Raw genomic sequence first — 15,107 nt, 5'->3', positions numbered from 1 at the left:
CAGACCCCATTACAACCAGAGCCTACCACCAAGCTACAGTAAAGGGGCGGGCCAAGAAACTGCACCATACAACGACTGCCGAGACTGTCTTGGGGAGCACCCTCCTGGCGATGATCCCCAACCAAAGTTCCAGTCCATAATTAAAACCTCCTGCCATAAAGAACACCTCGACCTTAGTTGTTTCCCAGTTACCTTGTAATTAATTTGATATCCTGGTCCTTAGAGATTTTCCTTGGAGGTGTCATACTAGCTTGCAGCATGCCAGCTTGCACCATAGATATTCAATGTTCACTGTTACATACGAGCAGCAGTGCCAGTAGACAGATGTCAAGTGCCATGTTATGTTATACTGAGCACAAACCCCGTATTACATGTTAGCTACCATTGTACACTTCAATGCTCTTTTATATTGATTTAGTTATGTACAGCATATAATAACTCAATAAAAACTATAAATTGAAAAGGAAAAAAATTGTATTCCTAGTACTATAGCTCCCTCGCAGCTGTGCTTACTGTACTTACCCGATACCAGTGCCAATGTCCCTCTGTACTGGGTCGGCACGTGCAAGTGCATTAGGCCCTCCCATAGGAAAGCGTTGCAGCAATGCTTTCCTATGGAGATTTTATGAATGCTGGATGTCCTCATACAGAGCAACCAAAGTCACCTAACCACCCGGAGGTGCTTAGTCTGATTTACAACCAATAGAGGCAGTCTTAACCGTGAAAGGTAATTATTGCAGTTTCCCAGAAACTGCAATAATTAACACTGCAGAGTTAAGGGGACAGGGGTCAGTGCACCCAGACCACTTCAATGAGCTGATGTGGTATGGGTGCCTATAATGTAATCCTTTTAAGAAACACTGAGATCAGGAAGCAGAGGGCAAACAAATCATCCACAAGACCAACTCAACTCACAAACAGAGGTATTAAATTTAAATAGAAGACAGATCAAAGCAGTAACTAAATACTGGGCTCCAATTCACTTTGAATTTGTACTATGAGTAAGGATAGAAAGTGATCGCTAATAAGGTGTGCTAATTGTGTCTGCTAGCAAGGTTTTCTCATAACCGTACTAAGTCACTAATACTGGGATGTCCTCCGCCCTGTCTACAGGCTGTAAGAAAATATTTACTAGCACTGAACTTGGTGGCTGTGTCTAATTTGCATATTAATAGTTGGCAACACCCAAATTCTAAAAGTCAAGAGTTTATCCAACACTAGATTGTAGGTTTCTACCACGCCAGAAGTATCTACAGTTTTGCGATGTCAATCAAACTGCAAATTGGCCTTCAGACTGTGGTAGTTAAAAGTCAGAAAGGATTAGGGTTCTCTTCTTTAACATTTACATAATGCCTTAAAAAACATATATAGTTAAAGAATGATATCCATGCCATGACGGACAATATGATTCTATTTATTTAAACAAGCTAAATATGGATAATAAATGGATCAACAAAGTAATGCGAAAAGAGGGAAAATGTAATCGAGCCTGAAAATTTAAATATCACCGACCAGGGATATTTAACCATGCTACATTTTCCCACAATTTAGAGAAAAGGGGGGGCGGGGGGAGAGGGGAGGAAGGTGTACACACACACACACACACACACACACTTCAAAGTATTTATCAATTTCATAAAAAAAGGAGAATATTTGTGGCCACGTTGTAATTGACCAACAGGGCTGAAACATGATGTAAAAGAAAACATTGTTTTAAAGGAGGGTTTACATTTCTTACATGGAAAAAAATATAAACAAGCTTTCTAACAATTCCCTAAAAGACAAAGACATAGGAAATGCGTGCTTGGAGGGACTGCTGTGTGTAGTACCAATACATACATTATATGGTAAGGTGACTTACCTTTGCAATCTGCAGCAAAACTATGCAGTGTTTGATTGATTCTACCATGCTCTACAAAACAGACATAATATTATAATCACTATGTAACCTTACCACAACAAAGCATGTAACGCAAAGTACATTAACAATGCAGTATCCATGGATTTATTGCAGTGTTTAACTTCATTAACAGATCATGGACATCGCCTCTCTATATCCCTGTGTTAACACTTAATAAAGTGTAATCTCCTGAAATGTAAAGCCGCCAGTTTGACGATGAAATCTAAATCTTTTTGGACAATATTGGGCCAATACTATGGGGACATTCAAAAGCAAAATGGGGGGGGGGGGAAATTATGGTTTACAGAGTGCTCTCACACTGGAAGACCTTGATTAAAAATGTTGTATTCCTCCCCCTCCAACCCCCCATAAATTTAAATAAGATACTCATAAATATAATTTACAGGGGAAAAAAAGTTGTTTGTTAAAAATAGGCAACAATGTTACTTACACTTGTGGTGTCCTTGAGATTTTCAATTCTCTGTAAATGCAAAACAGATTGTAATCATTTTAGCTAAAGTCTCCTTTTGCTCCGGACTAATCATAAACGGCAATTTCTTGTTGACAGAGACTGGGGTATAAATGGGTGTTGCTCTGGAAGCTCGAAATAAGCTGCTGGACATTTTAGTCCAATACATTTGCCTATTTGTCTGCATTAGCAATACAGCGAGTGACTGTAACAGCATAACTTCACATCAAAACACCTGAAAAGGTTTACACAACACTTGTGTTTTATTTATTTATTTTTAAAAACATCACAGGCAAACTGATCGACTAATAAAATAAAAGTAAAAAAAACAGGAAAACCATAAAAACCACCAAAACCCTTATGCTAGCATACATACACTGCCAGCAGCTGCCCCCTCTCCCTAGACATTGGGTTCATATATACAATGAGGCGTACTGTGAAAGCTCTGCTGATGTTCGTTTTAGAACGGACACGTGACTAATCCTATAGGGAACACGATGTTTATAACGTACATCTGCTGATCCATCACAAGGGAATCCCATATCGTGCAGGGTATCATTTAACTTCATCATAACAGCAGATGTATTTAAAAAAGACTCACCTTTCCCCCCCCCACAAGCCTCCCGTTTTTTTATTTCATTTATGCTTATATTTAAAGCTATACCGAAGAAAAACTAGGGACTGCTGCTAACCTGCATTTTATAAAAGTTGACAGTTGGTGTAGCTTTAGTCAAGCTCCAGGTCGATTGTCAAATTGGTCATTTGGCTGTCAAGCGCTCTACTCCCCTCCCTCCAGTGTCATATCATGGATCCTCTTGTGGCCTCTTGCATGATCCCTAGAGTCAACACAGGTCTAAGGAAGCCAACGGAGGTCCTCCAAAGGCATGGTGAACCCTGCAATTTGTGCATGCCCATTAGGGAGGCTGACTGCTAAAATAGCAGCAGAGCAAAAGAAGACCCGATGAGACAAGCAGAAAAAAAAAAAAAAAACACAAAAAACAAGCAAACTACTAAGTAGTTTGGGGGAGCTAGAGCGAGATGCATGGGCTGGGGGATGATTTGAGGACAGAGCACTTTAAACCTAATATGAAAGGCTATACGTAATTCTACTACTGGCAAATGCAATGAAAAGCCCACACATCTTATGCTTCTATATAAACTCCCACTTGGAGTGGTACTTGCCTTCCTCTGTTCATCATCCTTGCAGTTTTGAATTTTGTCATCAAACAACTAAAGAAGGAAAGAAAAAAGGAAAAAAAATGCTTTGTGAACCATTTTCATAAATAATGTATTGCAATTTGTATTTTAGGCATCGCACAGTACTAAGACTTATAATAATCTAATGCAATGGAAACAACTAAAGAGGGAGGAAAGAAGCCTTTAAATTATACAAAATATCTGCATTAAAGAGCCCTGAAACAAAAAAAAACCCTCATTAACATTGGCCATGTTCCTGTTTTTCCAGATCGTACAGGGCTATTCACTATTCTCTGAATGTTTGTAAATCAGAACGGAGAACCAGAGGCAACAAATGTTTCTTGATTAGCAATATGTGCCTGATTTTCAATACAGATTTCATCTCCAAATATATTCACAGTTAAGTGAATAATCCGGTCTGAGGCTAATTCAGTGGGGGTATACAGTCATGGGAAAAAGATAGGTCCTGATATGTAAAACCATAGAATTCAAAGAGGAAGTACTAACAATCATCTGTTCCTTAGCAGGTCCTAAAATTTGGTAAATACAGATGCGTTTCGTCCCTCTGCTCACTGAAGTAGATCCTAGCATTGTGGACATATTATGATCTGGGCTTGATGGGCTCACAGTCTAACTGTCGAATGGAGGTCATGCTGGGGAATCCAGGCCTTACTACAGGAATACGAGAGCAGGGTGTGATTCTTTTATCCCTGTTGTATTCAAGTTTTAAGAAATGCATTGCTATGGAACCTGTGCATCACTCGACAAATTCTGATACATTATCTCAAATTAGAGTTATGGTTACTGAGACTTGCTAGTCTCACTCTCTCTTTTTGCATTTATTTTTTATTTATATGATTTATGAGGATAGATATATAGATATATAGATATAGATATATATCTTATTGCTGCTAAATGTGGTTCTACAAGCTATTGAATCATAAGGTGTACTTCTCCATTTTGGCTTTATTCTGGATAAATAAATCATGGTACGGTGTAATATGTCATGTGTTGTTCATCTGAGGTTGTATTTACCTAATTTTAAGACCTGCTACGGAACAGATTATAATATCCTGATATGTAAAACCAAAGAATTCAAAGAGGGTGTATGCTCTGCTTTACATGACCGCATGCTAGTTTACCCAGAAAGTCTGACCAACACGTTAGAATCGATGACGATAGAGAGAAAAAAAAAAAAACATTCAGTGACTGGTTGTTTGGTTCATTAGATTGTGACGTCAACTTACTCTAGCATATTACTAATGGAAACACGTTTTGTTGCTCTACAATACATTACGGATTCAATTTAATGACAGTTCAGCCAAGAAAAAGTGCACTTTCACATATCCATCCAACATTCAAAGGATTGGTGCGTCTGCTGCAGTTTAAATCTGTGTGCGGCGACCAAGCCTGTAAAGCACTGAGAGCCATTATACTGCAGATGCGGATGCAAGCACTAAGAGTGGGGAAATAGCCCTAACTATTCGAGTTTGTACATCAATCACATAACAGAACGCATGCTCAGTGAAAACATGTAGCTATTTTTAAAACAATCATTGAATCAATTACAAGCAGCGAACATAGCTTGACAGAGAGAACACAAGTGGCAGTTGAAGTCAGTCACAGTCCTGACAGTTAAAGGCAAATAAAACGATGCTCAGCTCATGAATTGTTTGGGCATTAACATCCCTTGCCCCGTCTTGCAGACAGTTGCTTACACCTGCACTGACTTGCAGATATCCCTACAACATTCTACTCTGAATGCACGAATACATGTACTGCAAACACACACTGTGCAATCCACACCATTTTCGAATTTTGCCAAAATGTGAGTCTCTCTGATGACCAAGGTCCAGGTACTCTGCAGGCACCCTTTTCTTATATTATCTGCCTAAAGTCATCCTACCTTGAAAGGCAATAAAGGCTGAGTGAGCAAGGACGGGTCAGCACCCAGTACACCATACACAGAGTGTCCGAAGTAATTTACTCCAAAATCTTAAAATGCAATTCTAGCAATACATTTAGCAAAGAACAATGTGTAGATGAAAATGCACACTGTATTAGTGGATATTGTTATACAGTCATTACAGGTGTAAAGAGTAAATATCATTAAAAATGAAATTTGCAATACATGCAATTTAGTAATGCATCTAGAAGGATTGGATTTTTTTGTGCTGGTTCATTATCCTCCCCCTGTGTGAGCTGCTGTGTTCCCAGAGTATTCTACAAAACAAAAACAAAAACAGACATTGGATAGCTCTCAAAGTGATAACGGCCATAACCCTTGTGATACTAATAAATGCTACAAGATATAAAAAGTGAATTTTGAATTCTAGTTCCCATTTAAGGGGCCATCTATCTGCACCACCAGAACACATCAGCAAGTGAGCACGGAAACTCACCTGAACAGGCTTCTATTGAAGAGAAAAAGTCATAAAGCAGAGCTTTCTCAAGGCATTTTAAGGATTTCTTCACATGAAAAGACTGCAGTCCCAGCGATAGTACAAAACACGTCCACCTGTGCTCTGTAGATCCAGAAACACTGAATGCTTGGTTTGCCTCGAGGAAACTCCCTAATCACAAGCTAATTCTGATAGCAACCAACTCCTGCAAGGAAATGGCAATCTAGCTCCACCTCGCCACACACACCTTACAGGCTAGTGTTATAAATACAGTGTTATAAATATAATAAAGATGATTCACTATTATTCAAAGAAAGGCCACGGAAAAAGGAATCGGATCAAAAAATTCCGTTCACGGCAGGAGTAAACACTAAAAGCCCTCAAAGGAGCATTCTGGGGGCCAGGCGACGCTTATTACTATTGGCATCAGTACAATGTAATAAATAAAACTAAACTTTAAAATGTCACAAAAGGAATTAATATAAGAATCAATATAAAACCAGAGTATGGGAACCGATTGTATTTACACCCTGTCTACTAAGCATTAAAGCTTTGAACCCCCCTACCTGCCCTAACCCATTCTCTGCACGTGTTTTACCCTGTTTAGTACTAAAAAATCACCAGGGATGGGTAGATAGGTCATGCATTTGATTTCAAAGGATCATGCAAACATGTCCAAGGATAAATCTGACTGCCATTCTGGGGTCAAGAGGGAATCTTCAAACTGGGTTTTTTGCCTTTTGGATCAACAACAAAAATAAATGTGAGGAAGGTTGAACTTTATGGACACACGTCTCCTTTCAGCATATGTAACGGTCAGTGAGACATTCTATAAAATCATGCACTGCTCAAAGCATACACCTCGAGCTAAGCCTCATCTTTAGCATTTACTCTAAGCATTGGGAGGAAGTTTTGCTGCCACATTATGGGATTTATTTTATTTTTTAAGTAACGCTGATAAATGGTCCACTTTATGTATAATGCACTTTAAAGATCAATCAATTTAACATTCGATCAGCTTGCCCTTGTGTCAAACATGTGTTGAGTAATGGTGGCACACAGTATTTTACTTTGTATATTCTTGAAAGTGCTGCCTGGCTGTATGTAGACTTAATGTGTTCAAATAGTGATATTATCCACAGTATTCCCCTCGAAATCAATGCTGTGACACATTAATGGATTACAATCTTAAAGCACACGAACACACAAAGTGCTGAGAGTTTTACCAATAGAATATATAAGTCTTAAGTGCCCCCACCAAAAAAAAAAAATGTAGAAAAACAAGTGCTTCCCGACACCTGCAGCCTGTGTCAGGCTCTGAAAGCAGATTTGCAGTATTTCAGATAGAGAAACATACCTTGATCTGGTCAATGAGAATCTGTAGGTATGCGTCAGACTCTGCAAGCTTCTTATCGAAGTCTTGAACACTTGGAACAAACCCTGAATCCACACCCTGCCAAATTAAAGTCACAAATTAAGATTTCCTTTTCAAACAAACATTTATTCAGCACAAAAAATGTGTACATTGAAATAAACACACACAAAAAAAAAAGTAGGAAAAAAAAAAGTAAAACTCAAACCCTTTATTGTAGACAGACAAAGTAAACTTTAACATATATCTCCAGCATTAAGATTTGGAATATATTGTTGCCAGACTGGCTGGGATCAGGTACGAGTGAACACTTTTCACAACATTTGCTGCTTTTCAACACATTTAGCTTTCCAGGTGTCTCTCCAAAAGAAAAAAATAAGTAATTTTGTAATCACCTGCAAAGGCTGTAAATTTTGTTGCAATCTGTGTGACATTGTATCAGTAATTTAACAAGTACACCAAGCTGGATATACACCAGTTATTTTCATCTGCTACAAAAAAAATGTAAAGCAGATTATAGATCAAGCTGGTTATTAAATTAATGACTTGGATTGTGAAGAAAAGGTCAAATTAGAGTACGCCTGTACCAGAAACCGATCTTATATGTGTCAAGGCATAGAACACATAGCTTAGGGAAAGTGACACAGGTTGATAGAAAAATGAAGATTGAACAAAATAACACACAGATAAAACCAATTAACTTGATAAGGTGCCCCATAGAATGTGACGGCAGATAAGAACCACTAGGCCAGAGTCTGCCCAATTTTCCAAATACTTTAATTAGTCCCTGGCCTTATCTTATAGTTAGGATATCCTTATGCCTATCCCACACATGCTTAAACTCCTTTACTGTGTTAACCTCTACAACTTCAGCTGGAAGCTTATTCCATGCATCCACTACTCTCTCAGTAAAGTAATACTTACTGATATTTTTAGATCTTTGCCCCTTTAGTGGAAGACTATGTTGTCGTTCAACATATCACCTCACCTATTTTAAGCTGCAGTGAATGGATCACAGTTAGGCACACTGACAAATGTCAGCTTCAGACAAAGGGAGTTTCTACACCACTGATTAACATTTTTGAATTTTAAATTTTCTGCAGAAATTAAATAACTACTCCACAGGCAAGTGCTCTATATGTCACAAGTATTCCATGTTAACCCCTGAACCCCTTCCATGTCATGTGCCCTTAAGGGGTTAAAGGGAAACTCCAGTGCCAGGAAAACAATCTGTTTTCCTGGCACTGCAGGTCCCCTCTCCCTCCCACCTCCCATCCCCTGGTAGCTGAAGGGGTGAAAACCCCTTCAGTAACTTACCTGAGGCAGCGACGATGTCCCTCGTCGCTGCTTCCTCCTCCTCCACGCAGCTACTCCTACTGACTCCTTCGGCCGGTGGGCGAGACTGATCCAGCCCACCGGCCGGGGAGACCTAATGCGCATGCGCGGCAAAGCCAAGCATGCGCATTAGTGCTCCCCATAGGAAAGCATTGAAAATGAAAATGCTTTCCTATGGGGAAATGAGCGACGCTGGAGGTTCCCTGTGCTAGGAACCAGGAAGTGCCCTCTAGTGGCTGTGTAGTAGACAGCCACTAGAGGTGGAGTTAACCCTGCAAGGTAATTACTGCAGTTTATAAAACAAAAATGCAATAATTACACTTGCAGGGTTAAGAGTACTGGGCACCCAGACCACTCCAATGGGCAGAAGTGGTCTGGGTGCCTGGCGTGTCCCTTTAATTGCAGTTTATAAAGGTGCAAATGTCTATTTGAAATGGTTACTTTTAAAAATTATAGAAACACCACCTGGCACTCAGACAGCCAGGAGTATGTTCCCAATTCAGATAGCCAATTTACCTGTGCATCCCTGGCTGGTCATTGTATCCTACATAGCTTGCTGCATAGTTGCAGCTCAAAAATCTGACTTAAATTTCAGAAATTTGACATTCTGGGCGGTGGAAAAGTGGAATGGCTTGCAAAGGCTGCAGAAAAGAGATCTGCATCTTTTGCAAACCGTTTTTACATATACCCGATAGAAACGTATACATGTTTTATATAATTGCCCATGGAGCGTTCCTTTAAGTAACCAACGCGGAAAAAGACAAAAAAAAATTAAAAAATGTCCCCTCAAAATGTCCTCTGTTCATGAGAATCGGGATGCTCCTTAAGAGTCAGCTACCAGCTTCAACATCAAGGTGTCATGGCACATTGAATTTTTCATTTACTTAGATCCCAGAAATGGCTACCATACAGACATGCCAAGTACCTCTTCGGAGGCTACACAGTTCCAGTGGTGGCACCGTTGCCATAGGTTTGCCATTCATGACATAACAGAAAGGATAGTATAAATGCAAATACAAATCTCTTAAAGACGCTTTACCATGATCTGTAAATGTTGTAGTCCTTAGAGAACCCCTTTATAGTCCATATACCCTCCTCTGTGCAACACTATATGGGAGCATAAGGCTTCATTCATATTTATAATGTATTTACAACTACACTAAGTAAACTAAGGCAGTTTACAAAGTTAACAACTAAATGAACAAGTTAAAGAATTTACAAATTTGTAAAAACATGTATTTGTTAAAATGTATTTTAAATTGATCAAATGCAGATTAGAAAAATCACAATCAACACTTAATGGGATAGTAAAGGCACCAAAATAACTTCAACAGAAGCAATTTTGGTGTATAGATCATGCACCTGTAGTCTCACTGTTCACTAGTCTGCCTTTTAGGAGTTAAATCATTGTTTATGCAATCCTAGTCATACCTCCCTATACATGACTTGTACAGTCAGTCTAAACACTTCCTGTAAAGAAAAGAGATCTAATATTTAAACTTCCTTTATTGCACAGTCTGTTTAATTTAGAATTTCTCATCTTCTGCTCTGTTAATAGCCATCTAGGCACTGCAGCAGCATTCCGTGTGTGATTAAACTTCAATCTACAGAGCTGAAGATAAAAACTTCTAAAGCAAGTTAACATCAAGATTAAACTTAGACCATTTTTTTCATGCAGCCTTTTTCAGTCACAGCCAGGGTAGGTGGGGCAAGGACTACATGGACAGAAACAAAAGGAATTTAACTCCTAAATTGCAGCAAATTGAGCAGTGAGACTGCAGGGGCATGATCTATACCCCAAAACTGCTTCATTAAGCTAAATAGGTTTTGAGGCCTACAGTAGCCCTTTAAGTTTATTAATTTAATGCGGTTATCCTGAGGGATAGATCCAATTTATTTTTCCATCGCTATTTAAAATGTGCTTTAACAATTTCAAAGTACATATTTTAAAATACTGTAATTCACAGGGTAAGTAAAGAGCCTCCCTCCATGTTAAATATAGCTGGCTAGAGATGTCAGGGGGTAAACACAGGATAGGGAGTTTTGGTTTTCTTTTTTATATATTGTGCATTGGTTTTTAGTTAGATGGAAAAGTCCCATTTACTATGAAAAACAGAATGAGCTCAGACAGCGATACAAGCACTATATACAGACCTGAGTGCGCAAATACTTATAACGGGGGCTCACAAAACACCATTTACCCTGGGTAATGGCACCAGACAGGGATGTCCATTGTCCCCTTTGCTATTCGCCCTAACTCTAGAGCCACTTTTACAAGCTATCAGGCAGCACCCACACATCAAGGGAATAGAGATCAGTGGCATGCTGACACTCCGGGACCCAATGGACTCACTACACCACCTAACACTAGTACTAGAAAGGTTTGGGAATATCGCAGGCTGTAAAATAAACTACTCCAAATCAGTAGCAATGCCCTTCCACTTACAATCCCCAGACATAGCGCACATATGCAGCCAATATCGTTTAAAGATAAACACAGAAGAATTTATGTACTTGGGGGTCCACTTAACAGTAAACACATCATTCCTCTACGCCCGCAACTACAAACCCCTGCTCCAGGCCCTAATTACGGAGATGGAGCAGTGGACAAATAAGCCCATATCCTGGCTGGGGCGCATAAACACTATAAAAATGATTGTGATGCCGAGGCTTTTGTTCCTCTTTCAGGCACTCCCGGTACGAATCTCCCGGGGGGACCTGACAGGCATACAGCGGGTGATCGACTCCTTTATTTGGCATAATAAACGCCCGAGAATGACCCTCATGTACAGACCAAAACCCAGAGGGGGACTGGGACTACCTAATGTATATAATTATTACTTAGCGGCACAGCTAGCTCAGGTCATACAATGGCACACACCCCCTGATACAAGACGCTGGGTCGACATGGAGTCGCTAATGATGGGACAGGACCTCCCACAATTTCTCATATGGGCACCTAAAACACAAAGAGCCATGCTACGAACCACAAACCCGGCCATACTAAACTCCATACAGTTATGGGACCAAACTAAAACGAAATACTCCCTAAGCTCCCCCTTGTCACCGGTCTTTAGAAATAGGGCGTTCCGGCCGGGAATGAGGGCCCGGGATTATAAAGGGATAGAAGCCACGGGGCTACAAAGATACGTCCACCTATTTGTAAACCAGGAAATAGTCACGTACGCACACCTAAGCACCAAAGCCACACTACAAACAAGAGACTATTTCAGGTACCTGAAAATCCGAGACTTTGCGCAGAGACCTGACGTAAAGAAGGCAGCCCTGACACCACTAACCTTTTTCGAAAAACAATGCTATACGGAGACTACATAATCTAAGCTAATTACATTACTGTACAATCACCTCAACATGGTCCCACACAAAGAGGCCGCACTACGATACGCTGACCAGTGGGAAGCCGACCTGGGGGAGGTCCTGGAGGGAACGGAGTGGCAGGATATTTGGGAAGCATGCATCAAAACCACAATATGCGTAACACTCCAAGAACAGTCTTATAAAACGCTATTTTGATGGTACATGACTCCAGTAAAACAAAAACACATGAGATTGAGCCCTACAGATGATTGCTGGCACCTATGTGGGGGGAGAGGCACATATATGCACATGTGGTGGGAGTGCCCAAGGGTTTCAGCATACTGGCGCAGCAGGTAGAATTCAGCTCCCAAAATCTTACAAAAACGGATGACACTAGACCCATGGGCATGTCTCTTATCTAGACCCACGGAGGGCCTCCCAAGACACGAACAAAAACTCCTCAACATGATTGACCTAGCGGCCCGCAGGGCCATAGCACAACAGCGGTCATGCCCGGACCTCCCGCAGATATCTATGGTCAGGACAAAACTGCGTGACAACTATCTGATGTATAAACTCACTGCCCAAGTGCGGAACACGTTGACCACGTTCCATAAGGTATGGGATCTGTGGGAGCAATACGACACATAGAACCGAGGCCCTGGACGCGAGGCGGCATCCAAGCGGTATATATCAGTGGCGAGGCCTGGGAGTCACCCAACGGCCACTGTCATACCAGAACCCGGACGGGTGGAAGCGGCACCACTGAAGAACGGGTAGCTGGTCAAAGCCAGAACACGGGGCGCAGTCTGCTGAGACAGACGACCCCTGGTTCTAGGCCCCCAGGAGATCACTTCAGTTCAACACTTAATTCATTTAACATTAAGGAGTGAAAGGCTTGAACACACATGAGACTCACAGACAATTTGAGGGGATGGGTGTGCGTTGGCGCAAGGCTAGGGAAAGGGTAGCTACCATCAATGAGCACAGTCAACAAACCAGCAATGTCGCTAAAGGAAAATCTCGTTAGCGCGACTAGCCGGTGACACCTACCCCCCCTCCCCCCCCCAACACTACCACACTATCATGCTCTACCTGTATACACACCTAGCAGAACGGTAACACCCAGAGGGTGGTGCGGACAGAGCATTCAAGGTATATATAACGGCTGTACTAACCACGCAAGTTAAGAACACAAATTACATAAGCCTGGAACACCTGGAGCACAACAAACTCATCAGAGCCAACTTAAGTGTTCACGACACTATACCTACAAAGCCTACTCCTCAACAATAATGCCACTGTACATAGTTACATTTTGCTTGCCAATATAAAAGAAAGAAACTCTGACAGCAATGCACACAGAGTGCACAATATGTGTATAATGCCTGTACTAACCATCCAAATTTGCATTCTGTACTACATGATACAACATTGTACTGTTACTTCCATACCTATATCTGCATTATTGTATCACTGCTTGTTCGTCAGAACGAAAATAAAGAATTTAAAAAGAAAAAAGAAAAACACAAACAGAATGAGCTCAAAGGTACTTCAGGGTGAACAGATTAATCTCTGGCGTAATACTTTGTTGTTGTTTTTCATGACTTGGATTTTAAAAGCATTGCAGTTTAAAATCTAAGATAAGTGAAATACGGATTGATGAAAAGGTTTTATAAGGAACTGCCAAGAGTTGGACGAATTATTTCTGCATTCTGGCACCGTTACTGAGACACTGACACGTACACCACCTCTCATTCAATGCCAAAGGCTTTAAATGCTTAATTCAACCACTATGACCACTTCTGCTTTTAGACGTGGTTACGGTGGTAGAAGTCTGTATGTGGAGCATTTCAAGGAGAAATACTACACATACATTTTGCTAGCTGCACCCCCAGCTCACGTTAGACAGCCCATAACACTGTTTGGGACGGTCTAATGTCATATCTTTACAAATATCAAGTCTTATCAGAATGCATACCAAGCTGGCACAAGATGCAATGAGCTTCTCAAATGTGGGCAGCACCTGCAAAATGAGGCATTCATCACCACCCCTTCTTCATTTAAACCCTCCATGTCTCCTTATACCCTTTGTTAGTTTTTTTATTTTTCACTTCCTCCCTCACTGTACTGGTTCAGAGTCGACAAATGCGCTCTGAGCCTGTGAAACAGTCCAATCAAATGCTTTTCTATGATGTAAAATAACAGATGAAATTTGCATCTTGTAACACCTTTTTGATTCGACTAACAGAATTTTGGAATGACAAGATTTCGGGAGAACCTCCCTTCCTCAAGTCTTAAGCATTTCTAAGCAAACATGACAGAGTTGAATTGTGATAAATCAAATTAAAGTAATGAGTGCAAATAGGACACAGGTCTGATAGAAAACAGATACCATTCTCACAGAGGGTCTGAATAATTTGTGTAAAGAATCACAGAGTGGAGGGGGAGATAGGGAGAGAGAATCAAAAACATAAAACAACCAAACCGCACACACACGAAAGTATTGGGACACTATTGTGCATGGATGTCAAAATGCTGGGCTGCGACAATCCGCATCTCCTCAGAGATCATTGAATCAATGCATCTCTATGAGGAATGTTCAGCGTCTCCACGCTCTGCATGGAGATGCTGAATGCCAGTGCTGCACACTGATAGGAAGACAGGAACACCTCTAATAGCCGCCTGAAAAGGCAGTGTTTACATTGAAAAACCTGCAGGGACAGGCTATAGACACCAGAACCTAGAGGTTTAGTGGTGCTGGGGCGATGTCATATTCTGACTCCTGGCATCACAGAAGGAGCGTGCGAAGGAGCAGAGCATGAAAATTACAGCTCCCTCTCCAGCTCCATTCCGCAGACCTGGCCCTTTCCGCTCTCTCCCACTGCTGGCACCTGCATGCTCCCTCGCTGCCTCAGCTGAACGGGCTCACAAATCCCTGGTGCAAGGACCAAATTCATAGTCGCCTTGGTGACCTGGCACCTGGAATTTGTTGAGGCCTGTTATAGCATACCTTTAACAAATGGATGCATACAATATGAAAAGATAAATGAATAGAGGGGGTCACAGAAAACTTTGGTAGCGAGACAGGATTCCCAAATCAACATTTTGTCC

At 41.0% G+C, this 15,107-nt stretch overlaps 1 protein-coding gene across 3 annotated transcripts in view; it reads right to left on the bottom strand.

Annotated features, from left to right (window-relative positions):
• The window catches only part of OSBPL9 (oxysterol binding protein like 9), a 95,701-nt gene that overhangs the window by 40,783 nt on the left and 39,811 nt on the right, over positions 1-15,107 (bottom strand). For all 3 annotated transcript variants that reach the window (XM_063427808.1, XM_063427809.1, XM_063427810.1), the window contains 4 exons: positions 7,326-7,421; positions 3,552-3,599; positions 2,352-2,381; positions 1,862-1,912 (listed from right to left, as the gene is read on the bottom strand). In XM_063427808.1, the coding sequence (XP_063283878.1) occupies positions 1,862-1,912; positions 2,352-2,381; positions 3,552-3,599; positions 7,326-7,421 (225 nt within the window). The remainder of the gene's footprint in view (positions 1-1,861; positions 1,913-2,351; positions 2,382-3,551; positions 3,600-7,325; positions 7,422-15,107) is intronic.

The sequence above is a fragment of the Pelobates fuscus genome, chromosome 7 (genome assembly GCF_036172605.1).
Source record: "Pelobates fuscus isolate aPelFus1 chromosome 7, aPelFus1.pri, whole genome shotgun sequence".
NCBI lineage: Eukaryota > Metazoa > Chordata > Amphibia > Anura > Pelobatidae > Pelobates > Pelobates fuscus.
The sequence above is the reverse complement of the archived record's forward strand: the minus strand, read 5'-3'. Positions and strand labels throughout refer to the sequence as shown.